The sequence below is a fragment of the Crocuta crocuta genome, unplaced genomic scaffold (genome assembly GCF_008692635.1).
Source record: "Crocuta crocuta isolate KB4526 unplaced genomic scaffold, BGI_CrCroc_1.0 scaffold458, whole genome shotgun sequence".
NCBI classification, from domain to species: Eukaryota; Metazoa; Chordata; class Mammalia; order Carnivora; family Hyaenidae; genus Crocuta; species Crocuta crocuta.
Window position 1 is genome coordinate 1391181 of NW_027531908.1, and position 22480 is coordinate 1413660.

General features: G+C 58.7%; 3 protein-coding genes across 7 annotated transcripts in view; 2 read left to right on the forward strand and 1 right to left on the reverse strand.

The window, feature by feature from the left end:
* Window positions 1–7651: 7651 nt before the first annotated feature.
* PPP1R26 (protein phosphatase 1 regulatory subunit 26) lies at window positions 7652–14664 on the forward strand. 5 transcript variants are annotated; one of them, XM_077774651.1, is made up of 4 exons: window positions 7652–7709; window positions 7907–8020; window positions 8349–8654; window positions 9936–14664. In XM_077774651.1, exon 4 carries the CDS (start codon window positions 10421–10423, stop codon window positions 13985–13987), a length of 3567 nt encoding a protein of 1188 aa, XP_077630777.1. In that variant the 5' UTR covers window positions 7652–7709; window positions 7907–8020; window positions 8349–8654; window positions 9936–10420; the 3' UTR covers window positions 13988–14664. The 5 variants fall into 5 exon arrangements, with proteins under 5 accessions (XP_077630777.1, XP_077630782.1, XP_077630778.1 ...); XM_077774656.1 differs by having other exon boundaries at window positions 7658–8020; window positions 9936–10119; window positions 10217–14664; XM_077774652.1 differs by having other exon boundaries at window positions 7658–8008.
* Window positions 14665–18488: 3824 nt separating this feature from the next.
* Window positions 18489–22087, reverse strand: PIERCE1 (piercer of microtubule wall 1). Its single transcript, XM_077774643.1, has 3 exons — window positions 21866–22087; window positions 21042–21120; window positions 18489–18917 (listed from the first exon to the last, which is right to left on the reverse strand). The coding sequence occupies exons 1-3, from the start codon at window positions 22042–22044 to the stop codon at window positions 18729–18731; spliced, it is 447 nt and encodes a 148-aa protein (XP_077630769.1). The 5' UTR covers window positions 22045–22087; the 3' UTR covers window positions 18489–18728.
* MRPS2 (mitochondrial ribosomal protein S2) overlaps window positions 22043–22480 on the forward strand; it is a 3716-nt gene continuing 3278 nt past the window's right edge. Inside the window, exon 1 of the mRNA XM_077774623.1 lies at window positions 22043–22116. Coding sequence (XP_077630749.1) covers window positions 22043–22116 — 74 coding nt within the window. The remainder of the gene's footprint in view (window positions 22117–22480) is intronic.

Consider the following 22480-nt stretch of genomic DNA (forward strand, 5'->3'; position numbering starts at 1 on the left):
GGGGGGGCGGGGGGAGGTGGGCAGGGCCCTGTCTGCTGGCACCTCCCCCCAGCAGCGTCGGGCACTCGGGCTCTGAGGAAAACAGCTTTCCAAGTGGGAACATCATGAGCCTTAGACATCAGACCTCCTTGACTCTTTCTTTTACTGCTTTTAGAGAAAACCCAATTACTTCCACGTCAGTAAACCTGCACTTGCTTGTTAACTGTTAAGTCAGCATTTTGTGAGCGGCGACCGTGACCGAATGCCACGGGCACTGCGGCTGTGAGCGTGGCTCCACTTAGGACGCGGACTTCGTGGTTGAGATCCTCCCTTGTGAGAGGAGGGGGCTTCCCAGAAGGTCTGTGAAGCCCTCCTCGGTATTTATGACTCCCCTTACCACGTCAGCAGGCCCCCACCTCAACCCAGTGGGTGTGAAAACACCCCTGGCCGCCCCCACCTTCCAGACTTCCCCAGGCCACGGGCAGGGTGGGCTGCACACCGGGCCGGGCCCCTTAGTTCTTCCAAAGCTAGCAGGGAGGGGCAAACAACCGAGCAGGTAGAAGAGACGGAGAGTAGAAGGGAAGAGTAACAGTGTGGGGACCCACTGTCTACACCGTGCATGGGGGGCCCAGCGCCCCCACAGGCAAAGCAAGAACGAGGTTAGGATGGGAACCCCGGACGCCACAGGCTGCCTGGGGGGCAGTGAGCCAGGCCGTCCGGGCCACAGTCTGGGTGCCTGCCCCCGCCGATGCTCCTGGGGAGACCCGGGAGGACCCCTGCGTCCCTCCAGTGGGGAGGGGACAGTGCTCTTGTGAAGCACGCAGAGCCTTCCCCACCCCCTTCCCGCTGCTCGCAGCTGATCTGGTGGAGACCCGCCCACGTGCAGTCCCCACGGTCTGGGCCCCCCGGCTCCGTCACCCTCAGACCAGTCCCCCTGGCCACCCCGTGGGGCTGCCGTGGTCTCTAGCAACTGCCAGTCTACACACTCATTAATTCACACGTTGCAAAATGGTGACTTTCTAACACGGTCATTTCTTCTACACGTGGCAGTTGGAATACTCTAATAAAAGGAGGCTCCCCCGCGTCCTGCATCGGGCCAGCCGCGCAGCTCACACGGGCAGGGCGGGAGAAGGCCGGCCTCGCCCGTCTTCACGGTGTCCTCCGAAGGTGACCACTGCGGGGTTTTTGTAAATGTCATAGTGAATTCCTGGGTTTAACTACTTATGAGCTCTGGTCCATTGCCAGTGTCTTCACTGGAGCTCGGCTGGCCCCTCTCTGGTGGGGGAGGCTCTTCAGGGAAAGAGAACCGGAGAGACTGCAGTGTATTTGCTAAGTTTTTACGTTTCCATCAAGACAGGAGCCTGGGTCACAGCAGGACATGTTGGATGAAGCCGTCAGCTGTCCAGACAGCAGGTCTGTCCTCAGTGAGGGGCGGGGTGGCCGGGACACTTCTGGGCAAGGGCCTGGGGCAGCTCTGGAGCCCTCGGGACGGGGCAGACAGGGTCTCTCCTGGTGCAATCACAGATACTCCATCCTGCTTCCTTTGCTTCCTCAGTCCTGGCGGCCAAGGCAGGGTCGACAGCTGGCGGGGAGTTCCAGCAGACAGACAGACAGACAGACAGACAGCACAGCCCTTCCCTCCAGGTGTGAGTCCCGTGCCTTTGGCCAAGTGCCCTGGGGAAGATCGCAGACCACCTCCCAGTCCCCGGCTCCTCCTGCCAGGCCTTAGACAGAGTCACTTCTGCATCAGGCCAGTGTCCTGGGCGGCTGCCAGAGCCAGGGCCACCCTGGGGGGAGCATGCCGGCCGTCACGGTGACGCTCGAGGCAGCCCCTCCAGCCCTGGGGACCTCAAATGTGGGGCACGTTCTGTTCCGGGTCTCCTGAGCAGGAATGGCTTCTCAGCCAACGGGAGTCTGCAGGGCACCCTGTCCCCCTGTGTCCTTGGGGACAGTGGCTGCAGGTCACAACAGGGCCCTGCCCAGACGACCCGCCTCCAAGTGGCCTTCCCATTGCCCTGGGCGTTGGGGACAGCAGCGGGGCAGCACTCCTGGACTGTGAGCCGGCGGGCAGAGCTCAGGGCTGGGACAGAAGGTCACCTCTGCCCAAGTCGCAGACCGAGCAGCTCGTCACGCAGCTGACGGGTCGCGGCTTCTTTCTCTCTGGCTCCTGGAGGTCTGCACCTGCCTCCTCCGTGGCACCCGCGGACCACGGCTCCGGAACGTGAGCAGCCTGCAGCTGCTTTTATAATGAGGCTCATCCATTACGGACACAGGGCAGAGGGAGCCAGCTGAGGGCCGTCACCTGGTGCCCCGCCAGCCGTCCCCCCACCCAGCCCACCTCGTACATGCCATCCCTGCAGGGGTGCAGTGGCCAGCGTCCCCTCTGCCCCGGCGCACGCCAGAGCCCCGGGTCCCCAGGTCTGAAGAATGAGCACTCTCTCTGTGGTCCCACTCAGGTGCATGGAGCCCACCGAAGCCTGGAGCCCCTGGGGAGCCTGCAGGAGGGACCCCTCCCCGCACCGCACCTCCCCCCCCAGCCAGCTCCTTCCTCACCCTTGCTTGACACTGTCTCTGCACTCAGCCGCCCAGAACCTTCCAGCGGGTCAGGGCCTCCCTCCCACTAGACCCGCTGTTGGGAAGACACGTCGGGGCCGTAGCACAGAAAGGCGGCCCACCCTAACACGGAGCCCAGCCCACACCCACACACCGACACGTCACACCGTGTCCCCTCCCAACAGATTCCCACGCAGCGTCCACGTGATCCTGACACATGTCCAGGTCAGGCACGGGGAGGGGGTGGGGGACACACTCCCACATATTCCCACACGTGCCGTGGGGGTTATTTCCGCAGGTGGCATTAGCTTGAAGTGAGGGCCTTCTGGGACCAGGAGGGGCCTGGGGTCTCCCTCCTCTTTCCCAGACGGCCGCCTCTGCACTGGCCTTCGGTCCTGCACGGGCCTCTGGGGGCGCGGAGGGCACTGCTCCTCACGCTGCCCGTCCTGCTCCCCAGCTCCCCCGCGGGTCACCACAGAGGACCCCCAGCCCTTCACCGAGAGCGCAGGACCCTTCTTACCAGCCCGCCTCTCAGAAAGGGGATACGTGATCCAGCACATAGGTGAACTTCACTACAAACATACAATTTTTAAAGCGTATAAAAACATAAAAAGTATATAACTTCTAAATCTAACATTTCCTATGCTGCCTTTCCAAACCTCAGAGAGCGTGCCGTAGATCACCTCTCCCTTCTGCCAAAGGAGGACTGAAATAGAATGATTTCTGTGGATTTGGGGAAATCGTTTGAGACTTCCGTGCCAACGTTCTCATTTTTCACTCTGCACCAGAGCGTTTACCGGGAGCCTCTCGGGACGAGCTTTGCCGGAATTTGCTTCCTCCGTCACATTCGACATCGTTGTAGCCCCGATTGCTGAAATTCCATCTCGGGTTTTTATATCCAAGGTATATCTAAGTTTCTTGACACATTTTCAGCAGGCCCTTCCGCAGAGTGTGGTTTGGATAAAATTTCCAAGCAAGACGGAGCAAGTGAACCCACCCTCTGCGTGGGCTGTGCAGTTTCCCAAGTACAGGATTCGAGAGGCTGCTTCCGAAGGAACGAAGTCCCGGGCGGTTCGTGGTGGACACAGGGCAGCTGCCCGGACCCCCTTCAGGGCGGAGACCCCCATGGGCCGAGACCCAGCCCCCGGGCCGCTGTCACCCCCTGCCCAGAGGCAGCCCTGGAGCAGTGGCCTCTGGGCATCAGCGTAGAGGCCGATCCGCACTGTGTCCCCGGCACGGCCCCACCGCCCGGCCTCAGGAGCCCCTCCTGGAGCCCCCGTACATCCTTCCCCTCCTGTCCCAGAGCTTGTCAGATTGGAGGTCTGCCTGCTACCGGCCTTTGTCCCTTTCCCCTTTACTCAGTATGTTTTCCCTGCCTGGAGGTGGGGGCGGGGGGAGACCCCATCCCGACCCTGAGCCCCCGGGTGCCAGCAGGCCCCCTGAGGAGCGGACAGCAGAACACTTCCCAGCACCGCCCGGTAAAGGTCTTCATCCACTTTATTTTCTGCCAAGAAGCAGAGCGAGAACATCATTTTTCTCTCGAATCTAGAACTGGAAACTGCCTGCCTTGCCTACATCGGACGCGACCTGTGTCTCCCACTTAGAAGGCACAGCGCCCTCGGCAATAATTGCCGCTCAGGAGGTCTATCTTGTGCCCTCGCGTAGGCCGTCACCCCATAAACAGGCGAGCTTAGAGTCACGCTGGCCTCCGGGACGGTAATTAAGAAACGGGGTAGAATTCATGCCGGGACCATTCTAAGAACCCGACACCCAAGAAATAAAAATTGAAAGAAGCCACTGAAAGTCATTTGTGAGTAAAAGACTTCGAGGGTTGTTTGGAAGAAACAGAATTTGCAAGGACGGGGACCCGGCGGGCTGTGGGTGGAGCGCGTACGGCCTCCCCTGCACACGTGAGCGTTCGCCTTCTGCGTCACGTCTCCTCAGTTCTGCATGTGTGGAAGCCACACTGCATGTGACTTAGAGATGAAAAGAGCGTGGCAGCAGTGGGCGGGAAGAACCCCAGCCACCGCAGCCCCAGCCCGTGGGCCTGAATCCAGCCACCTGGTACGGCATCACCTGGAGGAAGAGGCCCCTTGACCCGCTCTGGGGGCGCAAGGGCAGAGCACCTTCTCTCCCTGCCACCCTGCTGGTGGTCTTCGAGCCTCTTTTGCTTTGATGAGCCAAGAACAGTGTTTGTAGAGACCCGCCTGTAGGGACTGTGGGAGCCTGACCTCAGGCCAGAGTTTCAACGTGGGGCCGTCACATTTTACATTTCACACAGGGCACGGGACACCCCACCAAGGGGGTCCATGCCTGCAACCCCAGGGCCTCTGGGGACTGGCCTTGAGATGGGGGAGGTGCCTTCTTCCATTCGAGTTCCTTTACGAGAGCATCATTAACTCTTTAAAGGGAAACAGATGTGAATCAGGGGCCCTGGCTTCTCCACCAGCACTGACTCTGGTCCTCGGGGTCCCCAGCCATCGCCCCGGAGGTGTATGGAGACTAGCAAGAAGTTTCCTCGGGATTCCCTGCTCCCTTCGCAGAAGAGCAAACGGAGGAACAGAGGAGAGCAGTGACGTGCATGGGCCCCAGGGCCTGACCAGACGTCCCACCGCCACTCTCCCTGTCCCACCACAGCCTAGAGGACGGCGCAGCTGCTGACTGTCCTTCTGGAAGCGCGGGGCCAGGGCTGAGCAGAGCTGCCAGTGACCCCCTCCTCCCTTGGGGGGGCATGGGGGGGACGCTGCTATTGCAAGGACACGGGGGAGGCAGCCTGTGGGCTGATACTGGAGGCCTCGAACCAGCACCCCCGGAGCCTGTCTAGGGGATGACTCGAGTCCCCGACACGGCCAGGGAGCTCTGACAAACAGGCGTCTCTCTTCTCCGCCTCCCATGGAGACCTGACTGTGGAAGAGGTTAAGCTTCCCAAAGTTAAGAACGTGTGTGTGTGTGCAAGCACTGTGTGCATGCACACATGTGTACGTGTGTGTGAGCATGCATGTGCATGCACGTGTGCACGTGTGTGCATGCATGTGTGTGCATGTGTATGTGCGCACGCCTCTGTGTGGGGGGTGTGCAGGTCCATATGTTCCTGAAGCTTGTGCCTTTGGAGAGAAGTGCAGAGAGTATTCGCCCTCTCCAAAGGCCACTTCTTCCCCACCATACACTTCAGCTTCTGATTTCCACAGAAAGCCTTGAGTCATGCCCCCCCCCGTCGTAAATAATTCTCTTATTGTGAAATGTAGCTATTAAATTGGTGAACACTTATGAAATCTTAGCGTGGTAAGAGCTCCCCTAGGCTCATCCCAAAGCCAGAACCCGTGTCAGGAAGTGGTAGATTTGGCTGCACACACATTTAAAATCTGTGCATCACAACCAAAATGTGCATTTCAAAGGTAAAAAGACAAATTGAAAACTCGATGTGATGCACGCTAGCGCAGGGGACACATGGGCTAAAACCCTTACTGTAAAAGAGCTCAAGAATAAGAGACAGAATAGGAATAAGAATAAGAGACACACAGCTCAAGAGGAAAACAAAAATGCACAAGAACACGCACAGGCAACGTTCTAAATGGCCAATAACAACATCAAAAGATGTTCAACATTGTCAGCAAAGAAATTAAAATTAAACCCACAAAAGGCCTGTTCCCCAAGACTGCCCGAGAGGAAATGGCATGTGCAGAGTGGCCAGCAGCCAGCAGGAGACGGAGGGCCATCCACCCCCGGTGGGGGACATGGCACCAGTCGTCGCCTCGAGAGGGCATCTTGAGGTAGTCTATGTCCCAGCCCGGCAGTGTCTGTCCTGGGAAACCACCCAGAGGGAATACTCAGGCCACTTCCTAGGACACACAGCAGCCCCCCAGCTCAGTCACCCCGTGGTCCAGACTTACCCCCAGGATCCAGAAGCAGATGACCCTCCTTCTGACGGATCCTCAGGTCACCAGCAGCCCCCTGCTGCGCCACACGCCGGTGCCACTCACCTCCTTCGTCTAATCCTCTGATAACATCACAAGAAGGGCAGGCACAGGGCAGGAAGAGGTTTTGACAGAGAGGCCCCGTGACTTTATTACAGTATATTGCTTCCGTCATTCTATTTTATTATTAGTTATTGTTGTTACTCTCTTTCTGTGCCAACTTGTACGTTAAACTGGTCACGGGTACGTACGTAGAGGAGAAAACACAGTCTGTGCAGGGATCAGTACCAACCCTGATTTCAGGCGACCCCTGGGTCTTAGAACAGACTCCCCACGGATAAGGGGTGGGGAGCCACCCTATCACCAAAGATGTTCATCACGGCACTTATTTAAAAGCCATGAAGAGGGGAGCCTGGGTGGCTCAGTCGGGTAAGCATCAGACCCTTGATTTCGGCTGAGGTCACGATCTCCCAGTTTGTGGGTTCAAGCCCCGCATCGGGCTCTGTGCTGACAGTGCAGAGCCTGCTTGGGATTCTCCGTCTCTCTCTCCATCTGCCTCTCTCTCTCTCAAAAATAAATAAATAAAAACCATGAAGAAACATTCCAAAGTAGTCATATTCCAAACCTCTGGGTGGTTAGCTTATTAGTTAGATACATTTTCCCAACACTCTTCCTACCGAATGAGTATTACTGTTACAATGAAAAAACTGTTTACGAAAACAACTCACTGAAGCATTAAACAATGTTTTAATGGGTTTCTTGACACTTGGCCCCCAAGTTCCCCAGACTGGAAAGACTAGAAATGGCCCCCCTTCTTCTTCCCTGTCAGAAAAAGCCTCTGGTTTCCATCCTGTCAACCCCCGGGAACTTACTGGACAGAAAAGGAGCCCCGGTGCGCCCCCCAGAGGCAAGAAGGCCAGTGGGATGCACACACAAACGGTAATTGNGCCGAGCCACGCGTGCCTGGCGGGCTCCTACCTGCCTCTTCTCCCTAGCGGGGTACGTGCCTATGCTCAGCCTCCTGGGGTTCCTGACCTGTTAGTTGGGGTGAAGGAGCAAGGGCGGACGGCGCAGCCACGGCCCAAACTACAGGCACAGGCAGCTGGCGGCCGGGGCGGCTTTTCCTGGAGAGGAAGCAGGCGGGCTGGGGGCCCCGGGGCTCGGCGGCCGGAGGTCAGGCTCCGCCGCGGCCCCGGGGCGCGCGCGNCCCGCCCCGCGGGAGGTGCCCGCGCTCGCCTGGCCGAGAGCTTCCCCGGGCTGGGGGTGAGAGTGCCGGGGTCCCCCCGGGAGGGTCTCAGCCGCTGCGCCCCCAGACACAGGCGGTGGCCCGGCAGCCTCGCGGGGGAAGAGGTCGTGGCGACCCTGTGGAGCCTTCTCTCCTGGCAGGCCCACGCCCACCTGGGGTCCCCCCAGGCCCTCCTTCTGGGCCTGGTACCCTGACCCTCAACTCCCTACCCCAGGGGGGAAGCTGCCACCTGAGGGGGAAGGACGGGAGCTGAACCACATTTGGTGAGCCGAGAATGTGCTTGGGGGCACTTGGTGCAAGGAGCCGGACTGTTCAGGTGATAAGCCAGGTCTGTCCCACCACACATCCCCCGCCCCACCTCCCCACCCGTCTGAGATGCCTGTGTCCCCCCACCCCTCTTTCAGCCCTGGCACTGCGTGGCTTTGGGGTGCAGGGCTGGGTGTCCCCACGGGGCCCCCGCCAGGCCTGGTTTGGGGTTCTTGGTAGACGGGGTGGCTATTTGACAAAGCCTGAGCCCCTCGCTTCAGCTCACAGTTCTCTCCAAGTATAGTTTTAGGGAGTTTTTAGAATGATTCATCTTATGTAGTTGATTATTTTAAAGCCACAAGCTGTCGCTGGAGATTCCCTGTGAATTTTTTACCTCATTCTTGCACTAGGTGACTTGACAGTTCAGAATCCTCCTCACTGGGAGTCTAAGCTCTCAGCAGCCCTGCAGCCATGGGAACACGGTGAACACAGTCAGCAGAGAGCAGTGTCTGTCCTTCCCCCAACTTTGCAACCTGGTGTAGAAATCACTGCAGCCCAGTGCCTTTGGGTTCATTGCTGCGCCCGCATCTAAAAATTGTATTGCTGCTTACGGAGGTAACGGTCTCGATATAGACTCTTCACAGTCCAAGGCTGATGCGAACACCTCATGATCTCTGTCATTTTGCTGAGGCAGCTCAAATAATCCCCACTGCAAGGTGGGCACAGGCCGTCTCCCCACCCCTGTGGTCCCCACTGCCCTGTGACCCCGGGAGCCTTCCATGCGGGTGTTACAGAAGAGATTCGGGGCTGCAGTGGGCTGCCAGGGCCTGAGAACTGGTGGATAATTCTACTTCCTCCAGTAGCAGATCTGAGGCCCAGGATAGTTGTGAATTCGCTGTGATTAACTGTCTTTGGTCTCAGGGTTAAGTTTTTCCAAAATTCAATTTAAATTAATGCTCTTTCTTTCTTTACATAAATAAATAAATAAAATCTTTACTAGTTGAAGTTTCAGCCTCTGAATTAGATGTTTCTGATTTTCTTTACCCTGTGGCAGTCAAAAGTCTATTTTAAAAGTGGGTAAGGGAACGGAATGGGGAAAGGGGGAGAAAGACCTAATTCTTGAAATGCTTTGAAACATTGGGTGTCATCGCACTGAACCTGGCCTTGGGAATGTCAAATGATTACAATAAATGCCTTTACGTTATAGTTTCGCTTTGGGGGCATGAACCCGTGATAGCGGACGGCCTCCTTCCAAACCTCTCGTGCTCTCTGGTTAATTGCTGGTTGCACGTGTTTGGGCAAGTCTGTGCCCAGGTTGCTGGCCACGCTTTTCTTGGAAAGGACTGTGGTGTGTAAATAGAAGAGAGGTGCTCATCAGGACGGAGGCTCCTGGTAGAGAAGGGTCCGTGTTGAAAGCAAAGCAGATGCACAGGCCAGTGTCCACTGGGGGTCAAGGGCGGTGACGGCCATGCCTGGCACTGTCCTGGGGTGGAACTCCGTTTCCCTGCTCCAGTCAGTACTACAAGGCTGTCTCGCATCATGGCTGTTTTCCATTCCAATGGGGGTGGGGGTGGGGGGATCAGAAATCAGAGATCAGAAAAACAGGTTCGGAATTACCAGGTATGGGACGTGTTTTGTATTTTCCAAGCGACTCCTTACAGTGTCCATCGTGTCCCCCTCTGCAGTGGTGGTCCCTGACCTTTAGCGGAAGGGCTGTTTGCGAACAGGCCTTTCGAACTGTTCCCAGGACCAGCCCAGCAGTTCCACCGATGCAGCCACCTTCTGTCCAAGATGCGGGACCCGGAGTAGCCACGCAGGATGAGAGAGCGCGCGTGACAGTGTGGGACAGCTCTGCTGATTAGCAAAAAGTGATGACACTAGCCTATAAGACTGCCTGGCAGTTTTGAAACAAAAAGGCCTTAGGATAAATGACTCTTTAAAGACTGTCTGGGGAATTCGTTTTTTAATTGCTCATGGCCCGTAACTTTTTATTTCAGGAGCTTGTTTCTCACATCAAGGAGGAAACTGTCCGCGAAGTCGCATTAAGCTTGGATCCACAGTCACTCTTTTTAACCTGTGGAGAAGCGCACGCGCACCTGTGGCGTGATCCCGGTGGCACCTGTTGACAGCCCTCGCGGTAAATAAAAGCTCGCTTCCCTCGCGAGAAGACGGCAGGCCGAGGTAGGAGCACGGACGGGGAAGAGACGCGTGCGCTGCCTCTGCGTGAGCCCGGCGCCCATGGCTCGGGAGCCGGTCCTTACCTGCCCCCGCACTGCAGCTGCGCAGACAGAGGCCAGGATGAGTGACCTGCCCGGCGTCCCCGGCTCGCCCGACGCCGGCTCCTGAGCCGGCTCTCTGGACTCTGGCCTGGCATGCTGTTTCTCCGTGGCAGCGTGCGCCGACAGAGTTCCGGTACCCCCTCTTTCCTCCCAGGATGTGAAACGGGCAGAGAAATAAAGCACGTCCCTCCCTGTCTGCTAGAATGTTTCTCATGAACACCCCTCCTGTGGTTGCTCTCCAGTCAAAATGGGAGGCCTTTGGCACGCCGGGCTTTAGGTTTCCCGGGTGCTTCTCAGAGCCGCACGAGGGCGTCTCACGGGCTTCAGTGAGGGCCCGGGTGCAGATGGTCATCGGCGCGCTGCAGGGCGACGAGGCTGCTCTGGGCATGAGCGATGAGCTTGCCCTGCAGAGAAGCCAGAGGGCAGAGAAAGGCCGGGACGCCAGGCTGGCCGCCAACCCCGCGTTTGCCGCTTGCGGGCTTGCCGCCGATTTTGTCCCCTCCCAGGAGGAGGATGCTGCAGACTTTGGGCCCCTGGTGCTGGATTCGGACAGTGACGATTCCGTGGACCGGGACATCGAAGAGGCAATCCAGGAGTACCTCAAGGCCAAGAGCGGGGCCGCCCAGCCGCCTGGGGCCACGGACGGGGGCCGGCGGTGCAGACCAGAGGTTCCTCGGAGCAGCGCCCCGACTGCCGTGTGTCCCCCGAAGCCTGCACCCAGCTCAGGAGGCGCCCCTGGCGGCCGCGTGCGAGCCGGCCAGGACCAGGGCTCTGCCTCCCCGGTGAGCGTCAGCAGTGACGACTCCTTCGAGCAGAGCATCCAGGCTGAGATAGAGCAGTTTCTGAACGAGAAGAGACAGCACGAGACCCCAAGGGGTGATGTTTCCGTGGACGGAAAGCCAGACCCCGGCGATAATTCCGCCAGGTCGGCCTTTAGATCTGGCAAAGAGCCAACGGTCAAGGCGCATCATCGACAGGATGTGACCGGAGCCTGCAGAGATTTTGTCTTCCGGAAACCCCCCAGGCTGTCGAAGGTAAGCACGCGGCCCCGAGGCCTCCGGTCTAAGGCTGCTGCGGAGCCAGAGCGCCCGGATGGCGTGAAGCCAGCCACCGCCACTGCCTCCGCCAGCCAGCCTGCAGAAGCAGCCCAGAGTAAAGGTGCCGTCAGGAGGAGCGCCGGCCCCGGGAGGAGGGCGAAGCGAGCCAAGAACGCAGCCCTGGTGCCCGAGGCGTCTGGCTCCAGCAGTGACGACGGCATCGAGGAGGCCATCCAGCTGTACCAGCTGGAGAAGAGGAAGGAGGCGAGCGGAGACCCACCACAGAGAACGCCCCCCGCGGAGGGGAAGGGGCCCGAGCCTCCCACCCGCAGCACGAGCCACTCCACTAAAGGTGCCTTGCCTGAAACGCCCCGGAGAACACCAAGCAGAAAGAAGCTGATGGCCCCGAAGGCCACGGACCTCGACCCAGGTGGCCCTGACCCCGACCTCCCCTCCAAGCCACCTAGGGAACCCAGGGGCGCGGAAGATGAGCATGTGGAACGGCCACCATGCCGGGCAGAAACATCCGCCGAGCTGATGTGCGCGGAAGCGATCCTGGACATTTCCAAGACGATCTTGCCAGCGCCCGTCGCGGGCAGCGGGAGCCCGCCGCCTGCCAGCCCGCTCCCCTGCCCCCTGGCCCTGCCCGCCCGCTCCGACGGGGACAGCAGCTCCGTGGACAGCAACGACAGCATCGAGCAGGAGATCCGGACGTTCCTGGCTCTGAAGGCTCAGTCGGGGGGTTGGCTGGCCACAGCAGAGAGCCACCCACAGTCTGCACGGAGCCCACCGCCACCGCTGGGCCCTGGGGTCCCAGTGTCCAAAACGCTGGGCCTGTCGCTGAGCTGCAGAAGGAAACGCAGAGGAGGCAGCAACGCTGTGCGGCCGTCCACGCCCAAGAGAACAAGAGAGGTGGCGCAGGAGGGTGGCCAGGCTGCAGACCACGGCGCCGGGACCACACAGCCCAGCCAGGCCCCAAGGATGGAGGGCGAGACCAGGGGCCAGCCCCTCTCCTGCAGGCCGCTTGAGCTGGGCGACCAGCACGGTGGCCCGGACATGAGGGGCGGCATGTGGCCCGGCCACAGGAAGGAGGCCGCGGAGAGGAGCACCGGTGGGAAGGGGAGCTCAGAGGACAAGAGCAGCTCGCTGGACAGTGACGAGGACCTGGACACGGCCATCAAGGACCTGCTGCGGTCCAGGCGCAGGCTCAAGAGGAGGTGGAAGGACCCCAGGGCCACGTGCAAGAGGAAGGTCAGGTTCAGCACCACCGAGACCCAGTTCTTGGATAAACTGGGTGGCTTCCAGAAAGACTGGAAAGACAGAAGCCCTCATCTGTTGAAGAGTTGCTTCTCCAAGTCCAAAACAGACAGCAGGGGGAAGCTGGGCACAAAGCCTTTGAGCGTCTTCTGCAGAGAAGCGGAGAGGACGCAGGCAGACGCCACGGGGGCCCTGGAGGCGCCCCCGGTCTTCCAGCTAAGGACAAAAGCCTCTGAGGGGAATCCGTTCTGCGGAGAAACAGCAGCCTGTGAACTTCAAGGTGCAGCAGGCCGCAGCCCGGGGCCCCCGCCTGATGACAGCAGTTCCGTGGACAGTGATGACAGCATCGAGCTGGAGATTAGAAAGTTTTTGGCCGAAAAGGCCAAGGAGTCTGGGAGTGGTTCAGAAGCCCCAGGAGGGGCCCCCGCCGCCCCGGGGGCACGGAGCATGCCCAGGCCTCAGCTGCCATGCCGGAAGGTGCCTGCACCCGCCCTGGCCCTTCAGCCCGATGTGTGCGCACAGAGCCAGCGGGGCAGGGGTGGCCCGCAGCCGGCCGGAGGCCCTGGGGCCGCAGGGAGGGCCTCCCTCCCGGGCAGGAGGAGCGGCCCCCAGGCGGAGCAGGCCTGCCCTGCAGTGGCCCTGGCCAGGCGCGCCAGCACTGCCGGGGCCCTGTCTGCCAGAGGGTCTGCGGCCAATCGGAGACTTGTTTGCACTCACAGAGAGCAGAGCCCGCGAGGGGCCGAGGGTGCCACAGACCATGATCCTGGCCCGCTGCCCACTCGTGTCGAAGCTGGCATCCGGACAGAAGGCCCCGGTGCGGCCTTTGCCGTGACCACACGGGGCCGGAGCCCACGGACTCGGAAGCCGGGGACCAATGGGCTAGGGGACCCCCACCCCGGCTTCGCCCTCCCGTGGGCCGACTTCACCCACCAGAGTCGGCTGCAGAGTGCGTGGGCGCTGAGCCCAGAAGGCAGAGAGGCCGTGTGGAGAGGGGGCTTCGGGGGCCCGAGAGACCAGGGCCCCGAGGGCCAGGACCCCAAGAAAGGCCTGCCCTTCGCGGGCTTCTCCTCTCTGCTGTCCACCCAGTTATTCCACTTTGGAAAGAGCGTGTCCTGGGGGGGCAAGCAGGCCGGCGTCTTCAGTCCACCCCTGGGTCTGCCGCTGCAGGGCCCGTCCTTCTCGGCCTTCAGAGAGACGCCAGCTGGCCACAGTCCCGTGTTTGGAAGCTCGTACCTGCTCCCCAAAAAGGAAGGCGGATGCTGGCCCAGCCGGAAGTCACCGGCAGCGTGCACCCTGCACACTAGGAGGAACTCGGGCTCGGGGGATGACATTTTGGACCTGAGGTACAGGCGCAGGGCCCTCGGTGGAGGTGACGAGGCCCAGGAGGCCACGGGCAGTGACTCGAGCGAGCTCAGCGACACGTCCGTGGAGGAGGGCGGCGGCCCGGTGGCCAAGGGCAAAGTCCTCCAGCCCTGAGGACACTTGCTGGCTCTGTCCTCGGTGGGGAGCGTGTGCGCACGCTGCTCGCAAGCCTGGAACAGACACCGGAAGCCCCTTAGCACAGCCCTGCACGTACGAACACCGATGGGTGCGATGGTGTTATTTGCCAGATGTGTCCTGGAAGATAGGATTTTGTATCTTTTTTGTAAATTATTTAAAGCACTGTAAAAAATATTTTTGGAAAATACTGCTGTTCGATTTCATAGGGCATTCCTAACTGCAGCTCTCTCTGGTCTGCGTGCGAGTCTTAGAGTAGCGGACGCTCGGCTTCGCCATCACAGCCAGGGCTCAGGTGACCCTGACGGGCAGTCTGGCTGCTGGGAGGGTCTGGCTGTGCCTGGGAAAGCAGCAGCAGACGCCCACCCGAGCATCACGGAAACGGCCCCAGGGGCCTCTGTCTGGAAGCTCCCGGACACCACTTGTGACACAAAGGGCCCCGGTCCCGCGAAGCCAGGGCGAGTCCTCTGAACGCTGCAGTCGCAGCCTCCACTGGAGAACATTTCAAAGCACAAAGGCCAGCGAGCAGGACTGGCCGTCCCCTGTTGCATGTGGACATGGCACGGAGGCCGCGCCTGAGACTGTTGTTTAACGTCCAGCCCCGTTCAATTCCTTTGTGGTTCTGACAGCCCAATAATAAAGCTCTTTTTGTACAAGAGCCCCTGTTCCTCCTTGTGAGTCACAGTTCCGGAAGGTAACACGCCGGTGCGTTATGAATGTCCTCCTCTCGATCGGCACGAGGCAATACACAGGGCCAGGGCCGCTGTCCTTGCTCTGGTACCCAGACGCCTCGAGAGCCCAGGGCCCTCCGGGGACGGGCCTCATCTGGGTGAGCTCCCAGGACTCAGCAGGTGCTTCCCAAGGGCCTGCCTTGCAAGGCAAGATGGGTGGTTTCCTGCGCGCCTGTGGGCGGGGCCCGGGCCTGGGGGTGTGGGTGGGGGGTTGAGCTGAGCCACAAGCCATGGGCGCCTTGCAAAGGAGGGAATTGTGTGGCTTTCTCTTGCCTTCTGCTCCTTGCGAGGGAGACAGGAGGGGTGGACACTCAGCCATCACGACGTCGACATACGTCTGCCCAGCAGACTTTTGTCTGTGGGCCCGAGTCGCACTCAGCTGTGACAGGCCTGGAGCAAGGCTCCCGTGGCAGCTGAACCTCGTCTTCAGACGCGCCTGTGAGGTTTCTAGCGGTGGCCCCTCCGCACCCNGACTAAGCCACCCAGGCGCCCCATAAATTTTATTTAATTTTTAAGAAGTGCGTTTAACACTTGGAAACAGAAATCAGCTTGTTTTGTATATAAGAACTGGATTTTTTTTTTAATGCAAATAAATGAAGCACTGCTCATGAACCCACTGAAGCGGCTTGCCTTCCCTGGAGCGGCCTCTGTGGGGCAGGGTGGGGACCCGAGGACCCACCGTGTCCTCAGTCCTGAGCACCCCTTGCCTCTGCGGCTCACCGCCTCCCCCAGGCCCGGCTCGCCTCGCACATGCCTCCTTCCTGCCTCCCGGGTCCCCGCGGCCTCTGCGACGCTGACCCCCACTCTGCCTGGGGTACCGCTGCTCACACATGTCTTGTTTTCACACACACCAGGCACAAGCCCTCCCAGGGACCCCACGCCCTAGGCCAGCTCTGGGGCATGCTGGGGCCCAGGCCAGAGGTTCCCCGGCACCCTCTCTGGGAAGGGGACCGTGGTGGGGTGAGTGAGTGGGACCTGACGCCACAGCCGCAAACAGCAGCGTCCTGGGACTTGCTGCACGGGTGCCTCAGGTGCATCCACCTGTGTGTGTGCGGGGACCATGTGCGCGGGGACTGCGTGTGCTCAAATCAGCCTCACTTCCCAGGGAAGGAGAAGTCTGTGTGCTGGGGGTCAAAGGTTCATTCATTTAACACGAAGAAGGAGAGAGGCTTGCTTTTAAGTGGTGTCAAGTACTCCAGGGTACTTCCTGGAAAGAATGGGCACAGTTGGAAGGGGGACCTGGGGATTAGGCTGTGAGCCCCCCCCCCACCCCCCACATCTCCTGGAGAAGGCTCGCTCCTTCCCTTCGAGCTGCAGCATCTGAAATCTCAGCCAGTGTCCGGAGCTGAGACACACTCGCTTCGGAAAATCAGGCCCGAACTTTAAGTTCTAGCACCTTGTCTGCTCATTTAAAATCATGAAAAGTATTGCCACCTCGATCACCGCCCCCACCGCCCTCAAAATTAATTTCAGGGGCTGTTTAAGGGACCTGGCACCCACTCTGCAAGCCACAACCAGGTTTGCTCGAGGCGAGGCTGACCGGGAATCGGGAAATAGTTTGTTGTTTGCAGAATCTTGGGGGGGTTCTGCTCTTCTGTGCTCCGGACACATTTTCCCCCCAGCATGGACCCATTTCCTGTGTGTGTGAAACCACGTATTCTCATGGACTGTACCTGAAAGACGAGTTACTGACAAATGTGGAAATGTGTGTTCAGTGTGGGAAGCTGCCGCCCTTCACCCCACCCAGCAGCCAAACCGAGTGCTGACCCAGCAAAAGCCTGTGTTGCATGTTTCTCTGCATTTCTCTGTGTTGTGTCTCGTGGCAGAAGGGAACAGCCCGACTCGGCCAAGCCTCCTCGTGAGTGAAGACAGGCTTTCCTGACGTCAAGGTCTGGAAATGCCGTGCTCGCCTCTTCTCTAAGTGTTGTGGCTCGGAGTGAGGACTTTGGGAGGAGTCAGGATCGCAGCCAGGGAGTGATGGGGGGTGGGGGGTCCTAACCGCCACTCAGCCACCCAGCCCGCACGCGGCCCCGCAGCCTTCCATGAGACTGGCCATCTAAACACTGTTCTCTCCGCCCAACACATGAAGATTCCTGGTGGAAAATGTGCCAGAAGGGACGTTTCTAGGCATCGGGGTTCCTGTATGACTTGTGTGCAGAGTCAGGGCAGGGCTGCGGGGGCCCTTGCCAGCGGCCGCGCCTCCCCAGACGCACCCAAGGCGGGCTCCGGCCTGGGGCAGGCCTGGGACTCACCGCAGGTGGTGATGTCAAGGTCCTCCGAGAACCCAAGCCAGCAGACAGGTGCGCGCCAGGGCGAGGGCGCCAGGAGCCTGAGCTGGAGACGCTCCCGGGCTTTCGGGAAGATGGGCATATAGGTTCTAGCAAAGTTATTTCCGGTTTTCATCTTCCCAGACATTTATTCTATTTATAATGCACGTAGAGTCTAGCTTTACCTCACTAGCGGCTCTCACGGAGAGGGCACTTTATCGGCTATGACGCGTCACAGCCCCCAGCACCTGTTAGGATGCCCAAGCCGGCTGGCAGATTTGGTCTGGTGATGTTGGCTCGCGTGGCACCCCCAGCCAGCCGTAGGGCCGGCCTCTCTGAGCGTGGCACTCACCAGCCACGCTGGTGAGTTATTTTGTCCAGTAACTCTGTCCTTCCCCGGAGTCCCCAACCTGCTTTTCATGGCTACTGAGGGAGGAGTTCATTCTTTCCGGTGAGTGTAGAAACTTGGTTAAAAAGGCATTCTTTTTCTTGTGCTTATTTCAACACATGCTAAACACAGCAGCATTCTCGGGATTTGGGTATTTTTAGCGAAGGTTGTAAAAACTAATTTTCAGTCTGACCCCGGAGAGCCCTCTGGTTTGGGGACTAAGAAACATAAGGCCTAGACCCTGGGTTCAGACTCAGCTTTGCATCTTTTTATTAAGATTATTGATTTTCTCTGGAAATCACTTCCATTCCAAATGGGACATTAAGAGTGTTGCCAAAATGTTTATTTTTTGTATTAATAATAAAGAGGTTTTAATGAAGAAATAACCAGTCATGGCATTTCATCCCTCCCCACTCTGATGGGACCACAGTTTTCGTAGAGGAGATAGCATCCGTGGAACATGACCTTGACTTCTGTCTTGAGCCGGTGCCTTCTGGATTTCCTGTGATGGGCACGTCCTGCTCCCATACAGGAAGTGGGGTGGGGGGGAATCTGTGTGTGAATGATACGCACTGGCACAGAAAAATTCTTCTCATTGAGGACCGTCTGCGTCCTAGCAAACATCAGTCGATCGAGGACTACAGAGAAATCAAAGTGCACGTAATATCATTACTACTGCACCTGGAAAATGTGTTATTCTCTACCTGCTGGGGTTTTGTTTTGTTTTTTTTCCAACGTTTTACTGCACACTGGAAATGAACACAAGGAGAAGTCCCAGGGACACATCACCCCTTCCAACCGCGCAAGGCACCGGCCAGGAGTACGTTCCCGGGGACTCCACGCCAGCACGCGTCAGGGGCTGCGTTCCTGCCCTTCCCCCTTGACCCCTGTCCTTGGCCCAGGCAGGGGCCCTCCCCATTTCCGCCAGGGCGCTTTAGAACAGGAAACTCCCTCGGGGATGTGTCTGGGGTATAAATCGGCTCCAATAAAGATATGGGGATAGGGGACAGGGGTGGAGGTTACCCAAGCCTTCCTAGTGTCAGGCCAAGACTTGGGTCCCAGGTCCTGTCCCCTGATTACAGGTGAGTCAGAAATTCAGGATACAGCAACGTTTTTAATGGAAAGTCAAGCCATTAACATCTTTCCCGCCGCAGAAGTAAAACAGCACATAAAACGTAGCACAGTACTGCCCTGTCCGCATGTTTTTCTAATGTAAAGAGAGAACATTTTCAGGGAAAGCAGTGAGGTCTGCACGTTCACAGCTGGGCAAATTATGGGAGAGTGAGGGCAATACTTCAGGCCGCCACTGCTGCCATCAGGAGACCCCCGACCTCTCAGTCACAGATGGAGGGCTTGTGGACGTTGTAGCTGGGGTGGAAGTTGAACCGGTCATAGGAGGTGATGTAGTTGTCAGGACCCGTCACAACGCTCTTCTCCACACAGACATTCAAAGTATTGTTCCGGAACATTCCACCAGCTGCAAGTTGTCTGGAAAATTTATCTGAATTTGGATAAAATACTTTCTGGAAGTGAAAAAGGACACAACAATTAATGGGATGTCAGCCAGTCATCAGGCCTTTCTGGGAGAAAAGTAAGAATTTGTAGAAAATGGCATCTCCACTCCTAAGAACCAGAGAAGTCTTGGTGGGCAGGATGGCCCAGGCCATTCCAATTTACTTTTTTAAAAAAATGTTATTGATTTATTTTGAGAGAAAGAGGGAGAGTACATGCTCAGGAGGCTGCAGAGAGAGGGAGAGAATCTCAAGCAGGCTCCACGCTGTCAGCACAGAGCCCCACATGAGGCTCCATCCCATGAACCAGGAGATCATGGCCTGAGCTGAAATCAAGAGTCGGACGCTTAACCAAGGAGAGCCACCCAGGAGCCCCCAGACCATCCCAATTTATACATGATGTCTGGGAACAGTTACTAATATGGTGCCTCCACTCGCTGTACACGGACTGAAGGACCGCTTACGGGCCACTTGGGCATAGCACGGCCACACCTGGCCCCAAGCAACCCCAGTTCTGCTCGGACCAACCGTGCCACCTGACACGAATCTGGACCTCTCTGAACATCAGATTCTTCTTCTGTAGAGAAGAGACAAACTCAGCACCCAGGGGTTTCAGCCCTGAGTGTGTATGCGAATCCCCCGTAGGCTGTGACACACTCCTGATGCCCACGCCCCACCAGTGCAGGGGTGCGGGGAGGTGCTGCCCTAGTGAGGTGAGGGTGCGGCAAGGCACACACACAGACAAGCCCAGGCGTGTGTGCAGGGCTAGGGTGGGGGTAGTCCAGCAGCATGGCAGCATCCGGTGACCCTGGGATGCCCGGGCCCGAGCTCTGCCACATCTCTCACCCTGGGCGGGTGAGCCTCCTATCAAGACCACTGGCTTCTCTGTCTCCTTGGCAGGAAAGAGGTACAAGGAGAAATGGCTTCAGTGCATGTTTTTAACAGACTGGCTTTTCCTAGGACGGTCTGTGGGCTACAGAAACACTGAGTGTGGTGCACGGAGTTTCCACATACATGTCACGTCCCCTTCCAGGGCACAGACGGCCGCCCCTGAGCATCCCTGGCCACATTCCTTACAGCTGAGCCGATGTCGCCACGTCCACACGGTACGGTAACTTAAGACCACAGCGTTCAGTTCATCAGGGTTCCCTTTTTGTGTTCTACGGCCCAGTGGGTTTTGACAAATGTATAATGACCGTTACAGTATGGCAGAGAACAGTTTCCTCGCGGTATCGTTTGTTTTTTAATTTTTTTTTCAGTGTTTATTTATTTTTAAGAGAGAGCGAGAGCAGCAGGGCCAGAGAGAGAGGGAGACACAGAATCCAAGAGCTGTTGGCACAGAGCCCAAAGCAGGGCTCAAACTCACGAATCGGGAGATGATGATCTGAGCCGAAGCCAGACACTTAACGGACTGAGCCATCCAGGTGCCCCTCTGGAAACTTTCTAGACAAGTAATCTCCCAAGAGCTCTATCCCCCATGTAAAACGTGTAAATAAGCAATTTACCCAGATCTTTTAAAAGGATGACTATTTTGGAGAAAAAACCCACACTGTCACCCAAAACAGGTGGCCCTGCTGGCCTGGGGATGCTTACGCTGGTCCATCTGGCCCCTCACCTTCGCGCAGGAGGGGCTTCAGGGGAGTTTTAGAAGGCGGTTCTAGACCTCCAGACTGCAAAGCCAATCTCTAAAAGGGGGAAGGGGTTCCCCAGATCCACCAATATGCCTTGTCCTGTTGCAGCCTGTGATTTTGGCCAGTACTGCCTCTTAAGGCCACAAGTTAATTAAAATCGGGTATTATTACAGAAAGAAAGCAGATGATCACTCATTTGCCCCAAAATTTACTGCCTTAAGGTGCCAGAGGCGATGGTGTCTGTGTGCAAGGGGCCAGTCTTTGGGGACGCCTTGAGCTAGCCTTTATGCGCCTTTTTCACCCTTACAACACCGCATTTGCTAAATTCACTTGGTCATTCATTTCCACCCTGCCCTATTTCAAAAGGATTTGAGGGGCCCCTTTGTGATGTTGGGACTTTGGGCCCCTCCGTACCGCCCCCCACGATGTGTTGCCCCTTTGGAGAAATCAGGGGTGGGAGCCTCCCCCTCGAGATGCCCCCCGGACACACGTGCTTCCCACTTACCGGCATCTCGTGCACGCTGGGGGCCCTGCTCCCGTAAGCCTGGTTACTGGTCCTGGACACGGAGACAGCCTCTTTGGTCCTGGCCGATGAGAAACACACTCTGTTCTCCATTCATTTATTCTAATTCTGCCCAAGCTACAGCCTTAAAATACGTGGTTGATGGAGCTCTGCTGGGAATGCCCCAGGCGGCGGTGAACGTGGGCTCCCGTGGGAGGCAGGCTCGGGCTCCCGTGGGAGGCAGGCTCAGCCTCCCTGCCTCCGCTGCTCCCCTCTGCCCTTGCCCCTTCCCAAGGCAGGCCAAAGCCCTAAAGGGGGCTGGCTAAAGCAGCCCTCAGCCCTGGCAGGTCTTGGCACCTGCTGTCCCTTGCTGAGGAGGCGGGGTCCTCCACTCCTGAGCCTCTGGGAGAAAACAGGCCTGCCATCTCTGATGCTGACCCAGAGCTGAGCTGAGTGACTGTGGTTCAGACATCATCTCTGCCTTATGCCTCCTACACCCCAGCGTCTGTCCTGAGACAGGAAAATAGCCCCTAGTCCACAGGATTGCAGGGGAGACTAGGTGAGGGAGGGCAGGGGCTTACCAGCGTCCCAGGGTGCAGGTGGAGGCTCCTCCCAGCCTAGAGAGATAGGACTCACCCGGCCACCCCGACCCCCCTGCGCTGACTGCAGGCCCCTGGCGCCTGCTTGCGGAGCACTTTCTGCTCATTTGGTGGTAACGGCTGACCAGCCCTCTGACTCGGGCGCGAGGGCAGGCTGCGGACTCGTGCGTGCCGGCCTAGGGGCGGGCCCAGCCCCGCATGCCAGGTGGCCCCTGACTCCGTCCTCACCCGTAGCCCCGGAACCACGCCGGGTTGTTGAACCTGGCCGGCAGATCCCTGTCTATGCGGTAGTAGTCGCTGGTTCTCTGCGGGGCGGCGGGGCCCGGAGGCTCCGGAGTCGGGAGCTCCGGGGCCGGGGGCTCCGCAGCCTCCACGCACTCGCACTCTCCAGGGTTCGCTCCGGCCATGAGCCCGACCTCTCGGCCGCAGGGGGAGAGCGCGGGCCCCGGCGCGGCGTCCCGTTGCCCGGCAACGGCCCGGTCACCTGACCGGGCGGCAGGGCCTTAAAGGCGCCGCGCCCACGGCCTTCCCGGCCGCTCCCCTACTTGCAGGGGGGCCCCAGGTCTTGGCCTTCACCCGCAGAAGGCCCACTTCCAGCCCTGCACGCCGCATCACCGTGTGCCTGGGTGTCCCCGGCCCTGGACGTCATGCCCTCTCTCCCCTCCCCCCACGCCGCGCCTCGTACCCGGAATCTAAATGTAGACTCCGGATGCGCCTAAGTTTATGGGATCCCCCTTGGGAGAGCGACAGGTTGTGCTGGACTGGCAGGAGGTGAAGAGGAACCCCAAGGGGACAGCGGCTCGTGCGGGGTGCTGGGGGCGAGCTGAGGGGAAGGGGCCGGAG

What these genes read in the sequence shown, in the direction of transcription:
- PPP1R26 (XM_077774651.1), top strand. Translation starts at nt 10,421, where the DNA reads ATGTTTCTCATGAACACCCCTCCTGTGGTTGCTCTCCAGTCAAAATGG.
- PIERCE1 (XM_077774643.1), bottom strand. Translation starts at nt 22,044, where the DNA reads ATGGCCGGAGCGAACCCTGGAGAGTGCGAGTGCGTGGAGGCTGCGGAG. An exon ending in GCGTGGTTCCGGGGCTACGG is followed by an intron (nt 21,121 to 21,865) that starts GTGAGGACGGAG and finishes CTCATCGGCCAG; the next exon opens with GACCAAAGAGGCTGTCTCCG. An exon ending in CCAGCGTGCACGAGATGCCG is followed by an intron (nt 18,918 to 21,041) that starts GTAAGTGGGAAG and finishes TTTCACTTCCAG; the next exon opens with AAAGTATTTTATCCAAATTC.